The following is an 18938-nucleotide window of genomic DNA, read 5'->3' as shown; positions in this document are numbered from 1 at the left end:
TGAGAGGCCCTTGGAGTTAGCTTAATCGTGGGAGATTCCAATGATTCTGAATGCTTTGGTTTCAACAGCGTGAAGACGAGCTAGGTGTGAGGCAGGAGCACCAGCCCAGAGGGGAGAGCAGTATTCCATTGAGCTGCGGATGAAAGCCTTGTATGTGGTGAAGAGCTCAGGTGTGCCAAGGAAGGACTTCGCACGACGGAGGTTGCCCATTCGGCGACTGGCTTTGGAGGCCAGATTTGAAATGTGGTTTTCCCAGGAAAGATCATGGCAGATAGTGAGACCCAAAAGCTTGAGTGACAGAACTTCTTGGAGAGGATTATTCAGAAAGTGGATGGGAGGGTTGTCCAGTCGGTCTTTTCGGAGAGACATCGTAAGAGTGTGAGATTTGTCAGGATTGAAAGACATGTTCCACTTGTTTGCCCAGTCTGTGATTTTGTCCAGGTCTGCAGAGAGTGAGGACGAGGAGGCTGCAGACTGCCGATCTGAGGGATGAAGAATGGAGCGACAGAGAGTAGAGTTATTGCGACAGTTATTGTGACATGGAATTTTTTCATTGATAATCTTGTGAATGAATTTTTGGATTTGAACCAGAGAAAGAATGTGTTAAAATGGTCGAAGAAAAGCAACCAAGCAGTTGTTCGAATTGCGCCAAATTTGCAAGAAGCATGAAATATTCGAGAACAGACACACAAACAGACGAAACCACAAACGCAACTGACCAATATACTTGAAAAATCTTCGATTTTGCAAGTAATAAGAAAACAAACACACAACCGGAGTGAAAACTGAGTACTCCCCTTCAGCGCATGTCATTGCTGGGCCCCCTTTGGTGCCTGGCAATGACGTTATGCAGTGCCTGGAGATGGCATAGGAAAGGAGCGGTGTACAACAGAAAAGAAGTGAGTAGGGATCGTTCTTAACATTGACGGCCAACAGCGATTCCAGCAAGGAAACAGAAGGAAGGAAAATTTTACAATCAAAGGTCAAGGCGGAGTCGAGTTATAATCACAGGCAAGAATGAAAAACAGCTGGTTTTATATACAAATAAGGAGAGTCTCAATGTGATTTTTCCTCGTTTCACTTTGGTATAATTTTGACAAAAAAATTGTAGATAGTGTCGAGGCTTGTACCTGAGCTAGAAAACAGAACGGATCAGGATGTAACAGAACAAAAAGAGCAGCAGAAAGAGGGCGGGTTGTGGTAAACACACCAACAGAAGGGCTGCAGGGTAAAATAGAGGGACACTTGAAAAAACAAGCATTCTGAGTATTGTGCTGCAAAACATGTCCCCTACCAAAGTTCAAAGTGCCATAACTTTGTCAAAAATGATCGAATATGCAAATTTATGCACGGTTGATGCTGGTTTTCAAACTTGATCTGAGGTATGCTGAGACACATGTGTGTCACGCCTCACCTCGTTGATAAGCCCGCAAGGTCGCTCCGTGGAGCGGCCTGCACATATTGCACTGTGTAAATTATATAATTACCAACTCACGGTCTGAGGTACTAGCGATTCAAGAGCTATCCATTTAAAAAATATATTTTCGTTCAATTAACGATATCTGCCAAACCACGTGCCCTATCGCAAATTCCAAAAGGACATTTTAGTAGACTGACATGCTGAACAGATCTGTGAAGTTTCCCCTCGATTGAATCAAAAATGAGGGAGGAGCTCGGTTTTAAAGGTTCAGGCTTAAAAACGTCATAACTCTGAAACCATGTGACGCATGACGTCATGCTCGCTGACTTTTTTGTTTGTCATGGGTATGCGATGCTGCCTGCAAAGTCTGGCCTCGATCTGTTCAGCCATTGCAGAGATAAAGGGGTTTTCGTGTTTTCACGAAAAACAATATGGCGCCCAAACCACGTGACGTCATAATTACCATTAAAATATTCTACAGACCGAGTACCCCCCACGGTGAAAATTTGATCTCTATCGGTCCTATTATTGCAGAGAAAATCGTTTTTAAAGGAAATTAAAACTTAAAATGGCACTGAGTTGAGGATCATCAGAATTATCAGAATTCCCAAAGTTCAAAGTGCCATAACTTTGTCAAAAATGATCGAAACGTCGTGAAGTTCGAACTTGATCTGTAACTTCTCATGAGGAAACCATGTGCCAAGTTTGAAATCATTAGCATTAAGCGTTTAGAAAAAACGTCCGGAAAAATGTTCTTTGCGTGACGGACTGACGGACGGACAGACTGGCAGACTGACAGACGGAGGGACGGCGTGCAAACCTATAGTCCCCTCCGGTGTACACCGGTATGGGACTAACAAGCATTCTGAGTATTGCGCTGCAATTCCCAAAGTTCAAAGTGCCATAACTTTGTTCAAAATGATCAAAACGTCGTGAAGTTCGAACTTGATCTGTAACCTATCATGAGGAAACCATGTACCAAGTTTGAAATCATTAGCATTAAGAGTTTAGAAAAAAAAGTCCGGAAAACTGTTCTTTGCGTGACGGACTGACAGACAGACAGACTGACAGACGGAGGGACGGAGTGCAAACCTAAAGTCCCCTCCGGTGTACACTGGTAGGGGACTAATAAGGGAAGTGGGAAATAATGATGACAGGGGGAGTACACAGAGGATGAACAAGATGGACGCAGATGCAAACTCTATATCACGGTATTGGAAGGAAAAACTGGTAACTCGGAAAGAGATGGGCTTGGGGAGGATCAATGGGCGTATAAAAGATAACGGTTGTGGATGGCGGATGATGACCTGATATGGTGGTAAACAGCTGTCTTGAAGCAATTTCAAGGGAAGAATGAGATTAAAGAGAATGAGGAAGTTCATTTCACAAGCAGGAAAAAATAGGAATGAATATGTGGACGTGAGCAGTGAGTCTGGATGACTGGACGACCGCTTGCACCTTGCACAAACCCGGGCGTGGACAGAGCACAGAAAGGGCAGATGGTGTAAGATCAGAAAGGAGGTGGAGAATATATATATAGAGAGAGACCACCAACCTGTCTGTGATATGGAAGTGATAGGCCCAGAGACTCAGCTTAATTGTGGGAGATTCCATTGATTTTGATGGACATGGATTCCATGGAAAAAAAGACTACGATGGAGAGCTTGGTCCCGACTGAATGCAAGAGTGATGTTAGTGCCACAGCACTGTAGAGTTTGCACTTGATAGAAGCCTTGATATCGTGCTGGGACCAGACGCAGTCTTCCAATCAGCTGCTTGTATACGCTTAGAGACTTCAGCATCAAGATGTTGGTACCTGTGACCATACTGCGGTGAGCGTGTCAAGGGACTTGATGCTTCACTCTGAGGGCAAGTGACGGCAAGGTTGGCGAGTTGGCAGGATTTAGCTTGTTCGCAAGTGGGACACACAGCTTGCCATTTTCACATGAGGGCATGCATGCAGGTAGATGGAGGGGCATGGACAGATTGGTGCTGGGTCAAGAGTGTGCAGGTGGTAAGGCATGACGGACTCATGCAGTGACACAAACATCTTTTTGTGTCGTTTTTTCCCTCTTTCTTGTTGTCATTTCTCTACTCAATCATTTTCTGCAGCAACTACAGTGCCCACACATGCTTCCTCTTGCTGTATCTTGGCTTCATTCTCCTTCTGCACCAACTACATCATACCACATTATATATATATATATATAACTGCATGGAGCAAGTACTTTCAGAGTATCTGCAATGGGGGGAGGGGTGTCTGGCTCAAGAAGCTCAGCGGAGATGGAGGAGGAGGTCTTGTAAGAAGAGTTGATTAGCATAAATGGTGAGGGAGAAACAGGTAGACATGGGCTTGAGGAATGGACCTGGGGCTTAGAAATAACAGTTGGTCTCACGCGTATCCAAGACGAAGCCTTTTCCATCAAGGAAGGCTGAAAGTACATATAAAACCGCAATAGTTCTTCTTCACATAGATACACTACCATACCCCGCCCCTCTCCTACTCATCCCTCCAACCCCCACAATTTTTCTCTCATGCAGGTAACAAAATATCTAATAAAATGCATAACCAATCAGTAGTGTCAGATAGCAGTAAATGTCTGCCATATTCCTGAGATCTGTATTCCAATTATTTACCAGAATTGCTGAATATGTTACACCTTCTGACCATTTAATCAGACAAAGACCATATTCAGGGAATCTGTATGGCTCATGGCTTACGTGCTGTGTGGCAGGGTCCGGTTTTGATGATCTGTACTACCAGGTCCCCAGGGCACGTTGCCATCGCCCGGCGTGCCGAGATTCCCACTCTCACCCACGAATAGGGAGTCTCGGACTTCCTGTGTTGCACCGTCATCGTCCGGGAAGGTCCCACCACTGAAAAGTTGGATGGAACTCTTTGTATGGGATGGGCAAACTGTGTGGCACCAAAGTAGATCATTTCATAGCAAATTGAATGGGTGTTGTAAGAAAGAAAAATATACCCTTCCATTTCTGTATAATGTTTTTACCTACAGAGTGGTGTAGGGACTACGTAATCTATTTTCTTTAAACTTTGATTATTATGGATTTCTTCTTCACTTACACATAGTTTGCTGTGCTGTCTTTAGCTGCAGAAACATTGTGGAATGCAGATTGAGTCACATGCTGACCGGCTAAGGGATGGGAGCATAATATACACTTGATATAATGTCACTTGAATTTGAGATGATACCATACACACCATGATGTGTGGGCCTGAGCACTGATTGAGTTTATCAGAAAGCATCTCACCTGGTCCTTCCTACTCAATGAAGGTCAGTCCACTCTATGCTGCTCTCCTTGATTTTGAGATAAAGAGGTAGTGTCATGTTGGTGGACAAATGGAGCTGAGACCCGTGGCGTTGAAAGGCCAAAACTCTGCTATTTTGAAGTACTTCCTTCCTCAAAGGAACTACTTCCATACTTCCTTGTTTATTTTGAGGTACTTCCATACTTCCTTACTCAAACTTCCTTATTTCCCTACCATGGGCTGAGACCCATGGCTCAAACCTTTGTCTGAGAATTATGCTCAAGCTGATGTGACGAAAATAACACCATGTTGGAAAAACATGGATAAAACACTCAAATTCTCACTCATGGCCATTGGTCAAATTTGTTGACCTCCAAAGGTCAACAAAAGTTGGCCTCCAAAGCTACACGCTGACTGGGCATCCTGCATCATGCAAAGTCCTTCCTTGGCACACCTGAACTCCTATCCACCTACAAGGCTTTCTTCCACAGCTTGATGGAGTACGGCTCTCCCCTGCGGGCTGGATCGCCTGCCTCACATCTTGCTCAGATAGACACCGTGGAAACTAACGGCCTCAAGATCATTTGAATCTCTTGCGATGAGGCTGAGTCTATGGGCCTGTCGCTTCGCCATCGCCAACATGTCGGTGGTCTCTCTACCTTCTTCCACCTCCTTTCTGCTCTTGAATCCTCTGCCCTCCCCGTGGTTTGTGCACCCCCAATCCCCCTAGTTATCTGCAGGATGCACGCGGCCCACCACCAAAATCCAGAACCACTGCTCATCTCAACTCAGTTGTTCCTCCTTTTTCCTGCCTGTGGAACCAGCTTCCGCGGTCTCTTCAATTTCATTCTTCCCTCCAGGTCTTCAAGGCAGCTGTTCACCAATCCAAAGCCATGAGCTTTTATACACCCGTTAAACCACCTCCACCTGTCCCAAAATGTTACTTATGTATCCATCTTGTCCACACCTTGCATTCTCCACAACCCCTCATTGTTACGTGTATTGCTTGTTTGTCCGTCTCCGTTTCCGTTTATTTGTTTGTTTTTTCAATTGAATCACAGGATGTCAGTCATTAAGACTATCCCACATGACATTGTACCCTGGCCTATGACAATAATCATATATCCATAATGCTGTAATAACAAGAACTTGGTGCATCATGATTAGCTACAGTGACATCAAATGGTGCTTTGTGTATACAGAGTCGAGGCTCGTGGAGGAGCTAGAACACACAACTGACCAGGACATATAACGGAATGAAAGAAAAACAGTAGACGAGAGAGGGGGGACACACCGACTGCAGGGCAGACTGACAGAATAGAGGGAGACTTGCAGGAACAAAGGCCATGGGGAAGAATGAGAGCAAAGGGAAGGAATGGGAGGAGGGCAAACGAGGTAACTCAGCTGAGTATAGGCACAAACTCTCAATCATTGAAGTGGAAGGGGAAACTGGGGAAGATTCAGAAATGGAAAAAGAAGAAGAAGAAAAAAAAGAGTGCTACTGCAGTATTGAAAATTTCATAATCAATACATTAATATTACATCATTATTATACCAAGCGACAAACTACAATTACATTTCCACCGAAGCTGTGACAAATATTCAATATTTAACAGTGAGTATGTCGGACGCAATCTCACCTGGCAAGAGTGAGGCCAACACCATTGTCTGCAAACCTGGATGGAGGAGAGGAAAGATGTCAAGACAGTAATAGCCACGGTGGGCTGACTTAAGGTTATGACATTAATCTGTACTAGCAGAGATTACCGGACATCCACGCAATGTAAAATGTGACTTCAATTTCTCAACTCTCCCCTCCCACCCCACGTTGCCCACAAATCCCAAGTCATCGACCCCCCTAGCCCCTACCAAGCCACAAGTCCTAAACCTATGACTCACAACGCTAAGGCATCAACGCTCTCCCCATTCCAAACTTTCAGACTACCTCTCAACCCCGAACAGAACTCCTCAACCCTCCCTCCCACCAACAAAAGTCCTCACCCCTCCCACCCCCCACCCCCAAAACCTCAGCCACCCCCCTTCCAACTATACCTCATCTTTGCTCTCCATCCACCCTTCCCCTACCCAACCCCAAGTCCTCAACTCCCGTCCCAACCATAAGGTGACAATCCCCTCCCAACTTCGAGCCTTCAAACCCCCTTCCCACTCCCACCACAGCTGCTCAACCACCCCTCCCCCACTGAAAGTCCTCGGCCCCCAAACCCAACTCAGATCCATCTTTTCTTTGCCCCCCACTACACCCTTCCAGCTCCAACTCAGTTCTCCCCTCCTCACCCTGCTCCAACTCATGAAGACAAATGGGCAATCCACACATCAATAATTGCATATTTCTTCATTACCTCATCGAACAGTGAAATATTTAAAGCTTTCCCTCTCCATATCATGCCTCGACCGACTTCACAGCAACCGTGATATAAACAGCTCGTACATGTCATGCGCCACTACGGTTGCCTGTCCAACTCACATTCCCACACGATATGCAGAAATCCCGTGGAATCGCGACTCTCAAGTGACCATGAGCAGCCTAATTGCACCAATAAATGACCCAAAAACAATTATCTTCTTCCTGATGCATACAGTCACGTGAAAAAGTAAGTACACCCCTTGTAAAGTTTTGACTTTTTCAACATATTTCAACATACAGCTATTTGATCTTCATTTCAACAATATTGAAAGATAAAGGTGATATAATATAACAAATATCATGAAACATTTACATTTTGTAGTCCATTGTATAATTTAAATAAACATAAATGCAAATTTCGCATGTGGAAAAAGTAAGTACACCCTTGGCTCTAATAGGTGGTATTGCCCCCTTTGGCAGAAACAACCTCAAGTCGGCGTTTCTTATAACTGTCTACTAGTCTCTGGCATCAAATCAACCGGGATAAATTTTTGCCCACTCCTCCATGCAGAATTCTTTCAGCTGTGCGATGTTTGAGGGGTTTTTGCATGCACAGCTCGTTTCAAATCCCCCCACAACATCTCGATAGGATTTAGATCCGGGCTTTAACTTGGCAATTCCAGAACCCTCCATTTCTTTCTTTTCAGCCATTCCTTGGTGGATTTACTGGTATGTTTAGGGTCATTGTCATGTTGCAAGGTCCACCTTCGGTTGAGCTTCAACTCTCCGACAGATGGCCTCACATTATCCTCAAGCACCCTCTGGTACAATGAAGAATTAATAGTGGATTCTATGATGGTGAGCTGCCCAGGCCCTGATGCAGCAAAGCTGCCCCAAACCATAATATTTTCACCACCATGCTTTACAGTTGGTATCAGGTTCTTGTGGTCAAATGCTGTCTTTGGTTTTCACCAAACATGTCTTCTGGTACTGTGGCCAAATAGCTCTACCTTTGACTCATCTGTCCAGAGCACATTGTTCCAGAAGTGCTGGTCTTTGCCGAGGTGTTCATTGGCAAACTTTAGTCTTGCCCTGATGTTCTTTCTGGACAGCAAAGGTTTCCTCCTGCCACACCTCCCATGTAGATCAAATGTGTGCAGCCTTTTTCTAATGGTAGACTCGTGCACTTTGACATCAACAGTGGCAAGAGTTACCTGTAGGTCGCGTGATGACATTCTGGGTTCTTAGAGACTTCTTTCAGCATCTTGCGGTCTGCTCTCGGGCTGAACTTTCCTGGGGCGGCCTGGCTTGAACAAGTTGGCAGTTGTTTGGAATCTTCTCCACTTGTAGATGATGTTCCGGACAGTCGGATGATTGATTTCAAATTGTTTGGAGATCTTTTTAAATCCCTTCCCAGACTCGTAGGCATCTATAACCTTCTTTCTGAAGGCCTCAGAGAGCTCTTTTGATCTCGGCATGGTGACGCCACACACTTCAACAACAAAGAGCAAACCAAACCAAATGTCTGAGGTTTAAATAAGACAGGTTCCTCCAAGATCCTCTCTAACGATGTTTTAATCATTTGCACCTGAGCTGGTGCACCTGATTCTAATTTTAGGTATTTGAAGTCGTGATAAATGTAAGGGCATACTTACTTTTTCCACATGGGAAATTTGCATTTACGTTTATTTAAATTATACAATGGACTACAAAATGTAAATGTTTCATGATATTTGTTGTATGATATCACCTTTATCTATCAATATTGTTGAAATGAAGATCAAATAGCTGTATGTTGAAATATGTTGAAAAAGTCAAAACTTTACATGGGGTGTACTTACTTTTTCACGTGACTGTATATATACACACATCGTAAAAAGTAAATAATGACGGATGTTTTCTTCCACAATCTTATGAGGTTCCCAAAAGTCCTCGGACAAAAACCTATATAAGGACATGCATTTTATGGTCCCTGCTAGAGTCGTTTAAGATATAATAGCAAGGACCCACGCAAAAAACGCAGTAAAAGCCAGACTTGAGAGAATACCACATATTTAATTGGGCGATGTATAGACAACAGACTGCTGCCTCAATCGCTGATGCCTATACATACTGTGGTCTTCACCAGGCCCATGATGCATATCGGCTCCAACGTTTCGATATTTTTTGATCCTTTGGTTGCTTTGGTCATTTTACACTGAAGGGAAAGGAGAGCATTGCGGATTTTATAGGGAGGGCATGGTGATTTTGACTATGACACCTCCAGAGGTATATTTGGCTTCGCATATCACCAAAATGTTGGCCGTATTATTTTTTTTATCGTGTTGAAATTATGGGTGGAGTCAGGCCAGCTGTCCAACCAATGGGTGGACAGGAATTTTGCACACGGATGGACGAACGAGCATATTATTACATATAACAAGCATATTATTCTCATTTCTGATATTTTGGACCTCCATCCATGGTTGGGAGAGTAGAAGCAGCATGTCCAAGGTAGAGTGACCTGGTCTGAATCTAAATTGATGATCCAAGATGATGTTGTTGTGGAAAAGGAATGGTTTTATGTCAACTGCGATGATGGATTCCATGACCTTGCTGATGATTGGAAGTAAGCTTGTTGGTGATGTGTTGTTGGCTGTTTTCCAAGAATATGGAAGATTACTGGGGTTAAATGACAGGATGGAAAGGTAAATGACAGAGAGAGGAAGCACAAGAGCAGAAGTGCAGGTTTTTTGGAAACGTGAGCTGATACCGTCCGGTCCAGTTGCAGAATCAGAGTTGAGGATGCCAGAAACTTCTCAACCATCTCAGGTGCAAAGAATATAGAATCCAGGAGCAGTTGGATGCGTCTGGGTAGGGTGGGTACAGAGAGTGAGGGATTGGGGACACAAGATTTTGAAGCAAACACATAATTGAGGCATTCGGCCTTCTCACGAGCAGGAGCCGGCTGTGGTGGCGTTTGAAGTGAGGGAAGGAATGCAGGGGGAGCATACACCAGAGACAGACCTGACAAGGCACCACCAGGTCTTAGAGGAAGTAGATAAGTTTGAAAGCTCATTCTTGAAATTGGACAGACGTCGAAAATCTTCCACAAATAAATGTGAATGGCAATTTGCAAAGCATGTCTGCACAGAACAAGACGAATCCTGTAAACATGTCTTGCTTGAAGAAACAAAATCAAAGCTCTCAACCAGAAAGCAATGCTAGTGTTTCAATACAGTTAAGTTAAAGAACATTGGCCTCAAGCAGAAATCAGCAAACTGGAGTGGAGACCAAAACAGGTAAACTGCTAACCATCCACAACATGTCCCATGAAAACCAGTGCATTCCAAGACTATTTGTTTCTGAAACATGAAGGAGACAGCAGCCTCATGGAGTTGAATCAGGTGCATCAAACGACAGCTTTATGATTGGCCACATATGTATGTATAAAGTATAACTCCTCCAGGCTGCACATGTTCTCCCGGTAAACCTAGTTAACTCTCAAATCAGGCATCAACCTCCACTCTTCTACTGTCTTCTGGAGATGCCTCAATCCTATCCGTCCATCTTAGGTTTCAAGTTGGTACCACACTACCATCTCATGTCATCCGCCATGCTCATCCACAATTTTTCTATCCACAAACTAACCCTATCTAAACTAACACAACCGTAACGAACCCAACAAACACTCTCACTTGTAGATTACTGTTTCCTTCACCTCCTCTCTCTTTCCTTGTTTGGTGCATTCAGCTGTTGCCACAATGCCCCATTGTCAGTACAGTGTCGTCACCTCGTTCTTCCATGAACCTAAATTTTACACATAAGTTATTTTGTCAACAGATCATGGAATATAATTTGTGCATGAGTACGAAGAAAGCAAAGCTTAAACTGCATCTGAACTCACCTTACCAGGAATTATACCAAGAATAAGTGTCACTAGAAAATGTTGCCATGCTGCGTCTTACCATGCTGATCTTCATGACATACGAAGAAGATTAAAGTGAAAAAAAGCAATACACAGATCGTACTGAGACAGGAACGATGTACCCAACAGCCTGGTGCCTGGTGTTGGCTTAACAGCCAGGTGTTGGTTTAGCGATTAGGGTGCCGGCTTGGGATCCCAGGATCCTGGGTTTGAATCCCGGTCGATCACTGAATCAACGCCAGGGGGGTTGACTCAGCCTGTCATCCTTGATGACTCAGCGCCAGGGGGATCCTGGATGACTCAGCCTGTCATCCAGGATTGCACTACGTCCTGAAGTCGGCAAATTGAGTACCAGTTCACTTGTAATTCCCTGTGTGTCGCAAAAGGCGACTAACACGGTTTGCGGCAGGAAGGGCATCCGGCCATAAACCATTGCTTCAAAAAGGGAATCACAGTGCCCGAAAAAGAGGCCATTTTTCCCTGCAGAGCAGGTGTTGGCCTTTTTGGGGCACCTTGGTCCCCATTTTGAAGCAATGTTTTATGGCCGGATGCTCTTCCTGCCGCCAACCCTGTTAGTCGCCTCTTGCGACACGCAGGGAATTACCAGTGAACTGGTACTCATTTTGCCGACCTCAGAAGGATGTCAATCCCCCTGGCATTAATTCAACGATTAACCGGGATTCGAACCCAGGATCCTAGGATCCCAAGCCGGCACCCAAACAGCTAAACCAACACCAGGCCTGCTACCCAACTCATCCACCAAGTTTTGTCATAATCAGTCCACTACTTTTTGAGATATCCTGCTATATATCGCTTTTGTCCCCATCTCCCAATTGTGAAGAATCACTTAAAAAATTCTCGTATCCGGATTCGGATCTGGATCTTCACCAAAATCGAATCAATTCATCCTTATCAAAAATCCAATCTTTCCACCAAATTGTGTCTGAATCCGTCGATAACATTTTGAGATACACTGCTCACAGACAAACAGACAGACCGGGGTAAAAACATAACCTACATCCACCTTTTGTGGCTGAAGTAAATATAGCACAATGAAAAGAGAGTTTTGGGGAACGAGGGGCACGGCACGCACACAGATGGGACAGCCAACAAGTGTTTAAATGTAGATATAAAATGTGGATAGAGGGTGTAAGTTATTGAAAACGTAAAGGATCCTGGGTAAACATACAAGATTACATGAAATGGAGGTGGATCTGCAACCTTGGGAATCCTGGGATTGCACTACGTCATGAAGGCAATTGCACAGACATGAGACAAGGTTAACAGTGGAGTACATAAGGTAAGCAATGAGAGCATACTTGGAAAAAGTAGCAAATAGTCAGGTTCACTATGTTCAGATTGTTAAGTTCGTTGGTTTTCTTTGGAGATTTGCAAAACTATACATTTCTGGAAAGTTTATTGTATAACTAATCGGAAAAGTGATGTTTTCATTTGCACGGAAGGTTCCATGGCGGCCATCTTGGATTTTAAAAATGGCCGCGCTAAAAATTGATATTTCTCAATTGCTCGGCTTCTAGAATACCTAGGGTCTTGATTTTAACAGCTAAACCGACATTTTCAGGGGCAAGGAATCCAATCGTACCAAGTAAAATGGCATTTACCTATCCCTAGACCAGTTACGGTCAGTTATGCCTTTTGTCCTACTATTTTTTCCATAGTTTGATATACATGTATCGTGTTTCCACTGTCCATGAGACCATTACACTTGTTACATCACTATTATGATGCCTGGTCCTATTATAAACTCCACACTAATCATAAGATGTGCAGTAATGTGATTGCAGTGCCACCTAGTGAGTGTAGTGACAACTACCGTTGCAACTGGTCCAGCGAGGACCCAGAGTACTGTATGTTTTGCCCATTGTCAATAATTGTGGCATTTTGGATTGTCGCAAGTTTAGCCACGTGGTCCTATGCCTGACATTGGTCTTTGGCGTAGGTTCATGCTCCCACACAGTAATGAATATATACATTTGTTGAGACCCATGTAATGGTACAGCTAGCAAATAAATCAATGAAACAAGTGGCAGAATATCTGGTACCAGGCCTAGAAGTTCGCGACACTGCGCGAGAATCCATTTAGATTCTCGTGGAAGAATTTCGCGACTCTTCTAATTTGCATATGACCCTTCGAGCTGTAGTTTTGATTTTGTGTATTTGCAGGTCCTAATCCATCATGAGTGAGGTACGTGAGCTTGGTCAACACGTGTGTGAGGAATCCATGAACTGGGAGCTATGCTTGCTGTGCCAGTCTGGTGATACTGGGAAAGGAGCCTTGGTGTTACACCCCAGAATAGACTCCTACAATCGTCTCTTGGGGGTGATAAGAGAGAGAGCCAGCTTGAAAGATGGCAACTTTGTTCAAGTGCAAATATGACTGAAAGACAGCACAAAAGAAACACTGTGCCAAGAGAAGGCTGTTTGGCACCGCACTTGCTACGCCAGTGCAACAAACACAGAACTGATACAACGTGCAAGGGACCGCAGAGATCATGAACTGTCTACTGGGTCATTTATTCCTAAGAAACGTGGACAGAAGAGAGGAAGCACAGAGATGGATGAGTCAGGTCCACCAACTTCTGGTTCTTCATTATGTTCATTGCCGTTTACACGGTCCTGCACTGTGCCACTGGATAAGGACCAGTGCTTCTTCTGTCAGACGGATGATGACCAGCAGTTGTTCACAGTTCGGACTGAAAATGCTGGTAAACAACTGAGAAAAGCTGTGGAGATGTCTGACGATGCATCATTGAAAACAAGGCTGAACACATCTATCTCACCCACTGATGCACACGCAATAGACGTGAGGTACCACAAGCCATGTTGGACAAGACATGTGTTCCACGTTGTGCGAGATGAAACTACCAGAAGTACAGACAAAGAGCACTTGCTGCAAAGGGCAGGTCTGATTGAGCTGATCAACCTCATCGATTTTCAAACTCAAAACCAAGCTTACCTCTCAATGGACGATATTGAAACCACCTATGTCAACATGCTTGGTGCAGAAGGCCTTGACCACCATTACCCTGCATTCACTAGACGCTGGCTGAAGGAAATGCTCCTCGCTGAGCTGCCCACCGTTAAGTCTGTTCTACAGAAGAATCGAAGGAAATCAGCCGTCCTCTACTCTCCAGACGCATGTGAGGAAGACATGGTCCATGCTGCTATCACAAGTGAAGAGGATGACGTGAAGAACATGAAGGCCATCTACAAATCAGCACAGGTGATACGCAAGAGCATTGCAGACTTCACAAAGAAGGACAAGCCAGAATGTGCCATACCAGTGTCTAGCAACATCGATGATGTTCCAGCTGAACTATACACCATGATCCGCTGGATCATGGTGGGGCCCGTGGATGAGCTGGAGACCGAAGCGAAGACCAGTGTTGTTGACAGAACGGCACTCACATCGAGCCAAAACATCATGTATGGATTCAAGTCCACCAGACAGGTGAAGTACAATCCAAGCAGTGATTCTGCAACATTCAGGCCACAACATGCAAGAGAAAACCCCCAAGTTCTGGGACTGGCACTGACTGTGCACCATGATACACGAAGCAAAATGCTGATGGGTCTTCTCAATGCACAGGGACACTGTGTCTCACATGGTCGCACCCTGCTCCTCGAAACTGCTCTTGCCAATGCTGTCGTAGAAAACACTAGACAGTTCCAAGGCCTGTATGTGCCACCATTCCTGAAGAAGGGCGCCTTCGTGTTCTTTGCTGCTAACACGGACTTTGCTGAGGACACTGCTGATGGGAAAGGAACCACTCATGGAACTATCACTGCAGTGTACCAGAAAGCTGATGTTCCGGGAGAGCAGATTGCACCACCTCTGATCATAGGTGAAGCACAGAGTCTATCAGTCACTCCATACCATGTGGACATGCTGCACTGTGACAAGCCAAAACCACAAGTAACCAAGAGGACAGAGGAGTTCATCATCAACAAGGTTGGAGTCTCAGGATCATATCAGCTGACACACCTGGGATGGCTGGTCGCTTCTGCTGTATCAAGGATGCAAGACGGAGGACATTCGAGCAAGATTCCTGGCTGGGCAGGCTACAACTCACTGCTGTCTGTAGGCCAGTCGGTAACTCAGGTTGGAGCCTTACCACTGCTCCCAGAGGTGGCACATGAGTGGTCAACACTACTGACTGTGATCATGCAAGCAAGTCAGCTGAGAAGACTGGCAGTTGGTGAAGATCATCCTACTGTCATTTCATTTGACATGGCTCTGTACGAGAAAGTGGTGCAGCTACTAGATGCCAGACCTGACTTGAAACGCACAGTTGTTCCCAGACTGGGTGAACTGCATGTCGTGATGACTGCTCTGAGGGCTATCGGAACCTCCATGGAGAACTCAGGTATCGATGAAGCCTGGATGGAGGGTGATGTCTATGGTTCTGCCACGCCCAGGCAAATCCTGAAATGCACGCATTACAAGCGCGCTCTCTGTGCTCACATCTATTCATATGTAGCACTGTATGAGATGGCACTGGAGGAGTTCTTCAGAGACAATCCACAACTGAAAGACGTTTGTTTGGTTGCCACAGAAGAAGTAGAAACTGCCTGCCGTGAGGGGAACAAATCCATGAAGGCCGAATCAGTGAAACAAGCCAACTGCAACCTCCTTCAGGCCTTTGCCACTGCTGATGTGGTGAAGACATTCCAGGACTGGGAGGAACAGAGATCCAAGAACGCCATGTTCAAATCCATGATGAACTACCTACACCAAGTCGAGACGATCCTGTTCTTCGTGGCAGCATCTCGGAATGGTGATCTGGTGCTGCATCTCGAAGCTGGAGAAGCACTGAGCAAGCTATTCTTTGCCTTCGACCGCATCAAGTACAAGTGGCTCTGGCCCCGCTACATCGCAGACATGTATGACCTGAGAACCAACCACCCAGACACCTGGAGGGAACTTGCAGCAGGCAACATATCAGTCACCAAGAACGAGATTCCCTTTGTATCGATTGGTGCAGACCACGCATGCGAACATATCAACAAACTGATGAAGGTTCGCTCTGGACTGATTGGCATCTCTAACAATGCCAATGCTAGACAGAGATTCTTCATGGCCACACCAGAACTATCATGCCTGTCGAGAGAATTCAAGGGTCAGTTTCATGTGGAAGCTGGGAAGGTCACAGAGCATCATGACCTGGGACCAAGTGCAGTCAAGAAGGACCATGATGCAATCGACAAAATCAAGGCTGCCATACTCAGTCATGGCAATCCATTTGCCACAGAAGGTGACCAGTTGCACAATCTGATCACACATGCCTACATCCCACAGGAGTATGTTCCATCAATCTTGAACATTGATGTCACTGGTCAGCAGCTCTATGAAGACTATGTGTCAGAGAGAATCAATGGGGACACCAGCCTCTGGGCACCAGTGAAAAAACACAACAACAAAATGTTCATGTCGGGGAACAGGAAAGCCACTGTGAAACTCCGAGACAAGACTGTAGATCTGAAAGAGACCAAGGATCTCTATGGACGGCTGATGGTCCTGGCCAGATCAAACCGAGACATCGACCAGAAACATGCAATTGGGAACTATGAGTTCACTTTGACACCGAGAGCACTCTTCGCTCCAAATGGGGCAATGCTGCCATGTACTGACAAATCAAAGTTAATCCACCTCCTGGGGAAGTTGCCACAAGCAGAACCCCCCCCCCCCCCCCCACCCCCCCCCATGATGATCAGCAGCCACTGCAAGCTGCAAGTGCTCTGCACCCAGATGCAGCAGATGTAGAAACCATGGACTTCACATCCAGTGAACCTCCTCATGCATGTCGGAAAATTGCAGTGGTGGACGGGATGGTGGTTGTGCAGAAGCTCACCAAGAAACCAGCCACCTTAGTGACAGTCAAAGATCTCAGTGACTGCTTCAATGGGAGGCTGATGTCTCTAACCAGAGAATATGACGAGATTATTCTCGTGTTCGATACCTACAAGGCTGACTCCCTGAAGAGTACCACAAGGGAGAAAAGGAGGCAAGGAAAGGATCCAATCAAATATCAGGTCAGAGATGACACAAACATCAAACACATTCCAATGAGCCGGTTCCTTTCCCATGACAAAACAAAGGCTGATCTGACCGAGTATCTGGCAGCAAAAACCCTTGAGTGCAACATAGACTCGTCAAAGCTGGTCATCACATCTGCTTCAGGACGCACTAGGAGCAACAGCGAGCTCCTCTTTCAGGACAACAATCACGAAGAAGCAGACACACTGATGATCCAACAGGCAGTGCTGGCATCACATCGGAACCCACGAGATGCAGAGTTGATGTTCTTCTCTCCAGACACAGACGTACTAGTGCTGGTCATAGCAAATTATGACCTCTTGCTGAGAAACACATCAATTTCGATGACATCTGGAGTTGTCCAAGTAGAGCCAATATGGACAGCTCTAGGTCCCGAAAGAGCGAAGGCTTTGCCCGCCTTCCATGCATTCACGGGGGCAGACAATACTGGGAGATTCTCTAGAATAGGCAAGGCAACATGGCTGCAAGTCTACATCAAATGTCATCAAGATGTCAAGGCTCTGCAGATGCTAGAAGATGCCACTGAGGTGACTGAAGATATGCTCTCTACATTATCTACATTTGTATGTGCTGCATACTCACCAAAGGGCATTCACATCGAGACGATCCCAGAGCTACGATGGCATCTCTTCTGTAAGCACATGGCAGAAAGTGACAAACTTCCTCCTACCCTTGGGGCTCTCAAGCAGCACATCCTCAGAGTCCACATCCAGGCCAGAGTATGGGGTCAGGCAAGTATCCCTGAGCAGGAGTTCCTGGATCCACTGAAAAGTGGCTTCTACAAGGACACAGATGGTCAGGTCAAGCCCACCACAACTGAGGTCCTCCCAGCCCCCAAGGCCATCATCGAGATGGTTAGATGTCAATGCAAGGCAGACTGTTCATCTTCCAGATGTTCTTGCAGATCAAAGAACTTAACATGCACAGACCTCTGTCAGTGCAGCACGCAGTGCCAGAACGATGAGGACTCCCACGATGTGATGTTGTCTGATGAGAGTGATGACGATGTGTAAACGTGTTTATTGTCAGAGACGCTGTAATCGATTAGTCCCTATATAAATACTTGATCTGATGTGTTCTCCTACGCCATGATATTCAAGCTGATTTTTAGCTGAAGTCCAGGTACATAGCATCCAAGAGGTTGCCCTAAAATTAATGCTTGAGGTTACCTATTCCTGAAATTCACAACTCTCCATGCAGGTTATCTTCTTTGTACTACAGAATAAAACATTCGTCAACATAATATTTGGCTCTATGATTATTTTAGCTTATTTTACTTGGTACGATTGGATTCCTTGCCCCAGAAAATGTAGGTTTAGCTGTTAAAATCAAGACCCTAGGTCATCTAGAAGCCAAGATATTGAGAAATATCAATTTTTAGCGTGGCCATTTTGAAAATCCAAGATGGCCGCCATGGAACCTTCCATGCAAATGAAAACATCACTTTTCCGATTGGTTATACTATAAAGTTTCCAAAAAAGTATCGTTTTGCAAATCTCCAAGAAAAACCAACGAAAATACACAGTGAACCTGACTAAAAGTATGGGTAGGCCGTAGGGAGTTGAGCACACGTGACCTGGCGAGGATGTGGATGGATGAAGGAAAGGACCAAGAGGCCCTGAGCGGATGTGAAGCAGTAAATTATTTTTGTATATTAATCATTTCCTTCTCATGTGCTTTAGTAATTTTAGATATAATAAAATTGTGTGTTTAAAATCTCTATACATCTCAACCAAATGACGCTCTAACCTTTCTTTATGCTTCCACTTCCTTCAAGTACCATATTTAATGTTGTGGATGTTCCAGTATTTCTTCAATGTACATCTGATCACATGAATTATGATAACGCTTCTGCTATAATACTGAAAAACATTAATAATAACATACAAGAAAACA

General features: G+C 45.0%; 1 protein-coding gene across 3 annotated transcripts in view; it reads right to left on the bottom strand.

The window, feature by feature from the left end:
* Nucleotides 1-18938, bottom strand: part of CEMIP (cell migration inducing hyaluronidase 1) — a 219980-nt gene that overhangs the window by 81439 nt on the left and 119603 nt on the right. For all 3 annotated transcript variants that reach the window (XM_068108654.2, XM_078773005.1, XM_078773006.1), the window contains 2 exons: nt 6332-6367; nt 4142-4297 (listed from right to left, as the gene is read on the bottom strand). In XM_068108654.2, the coding sequence (XP_067964755.2) occupies nt 4142-4297; nt 6332-6367 (192 nt within the window). The remainder of the gene's footprint in view (nt 1-4141; nt 4298-6331; nt 6368-18938) is intronic.

This window comes from Myxine glutinosa, chromosome 2 (assembly GCF_964187855.1).
Source record: "Myxine glutinosa chromosome 2, kmMyxGlut1.1, whole genome shotgun sequence".
Classification (NCBI taxonomy): Eukaryota; Metazoa; Chordata; class Myxini; order Myxiniformes; family Myxinidae; genus Myxine; species Myxine glutinosa.
The sequence above is the reverse complement of the archived record's forward strand: the minus strand, read 5'-3'. Positions and strand labels throughout refer to the sequence as shown.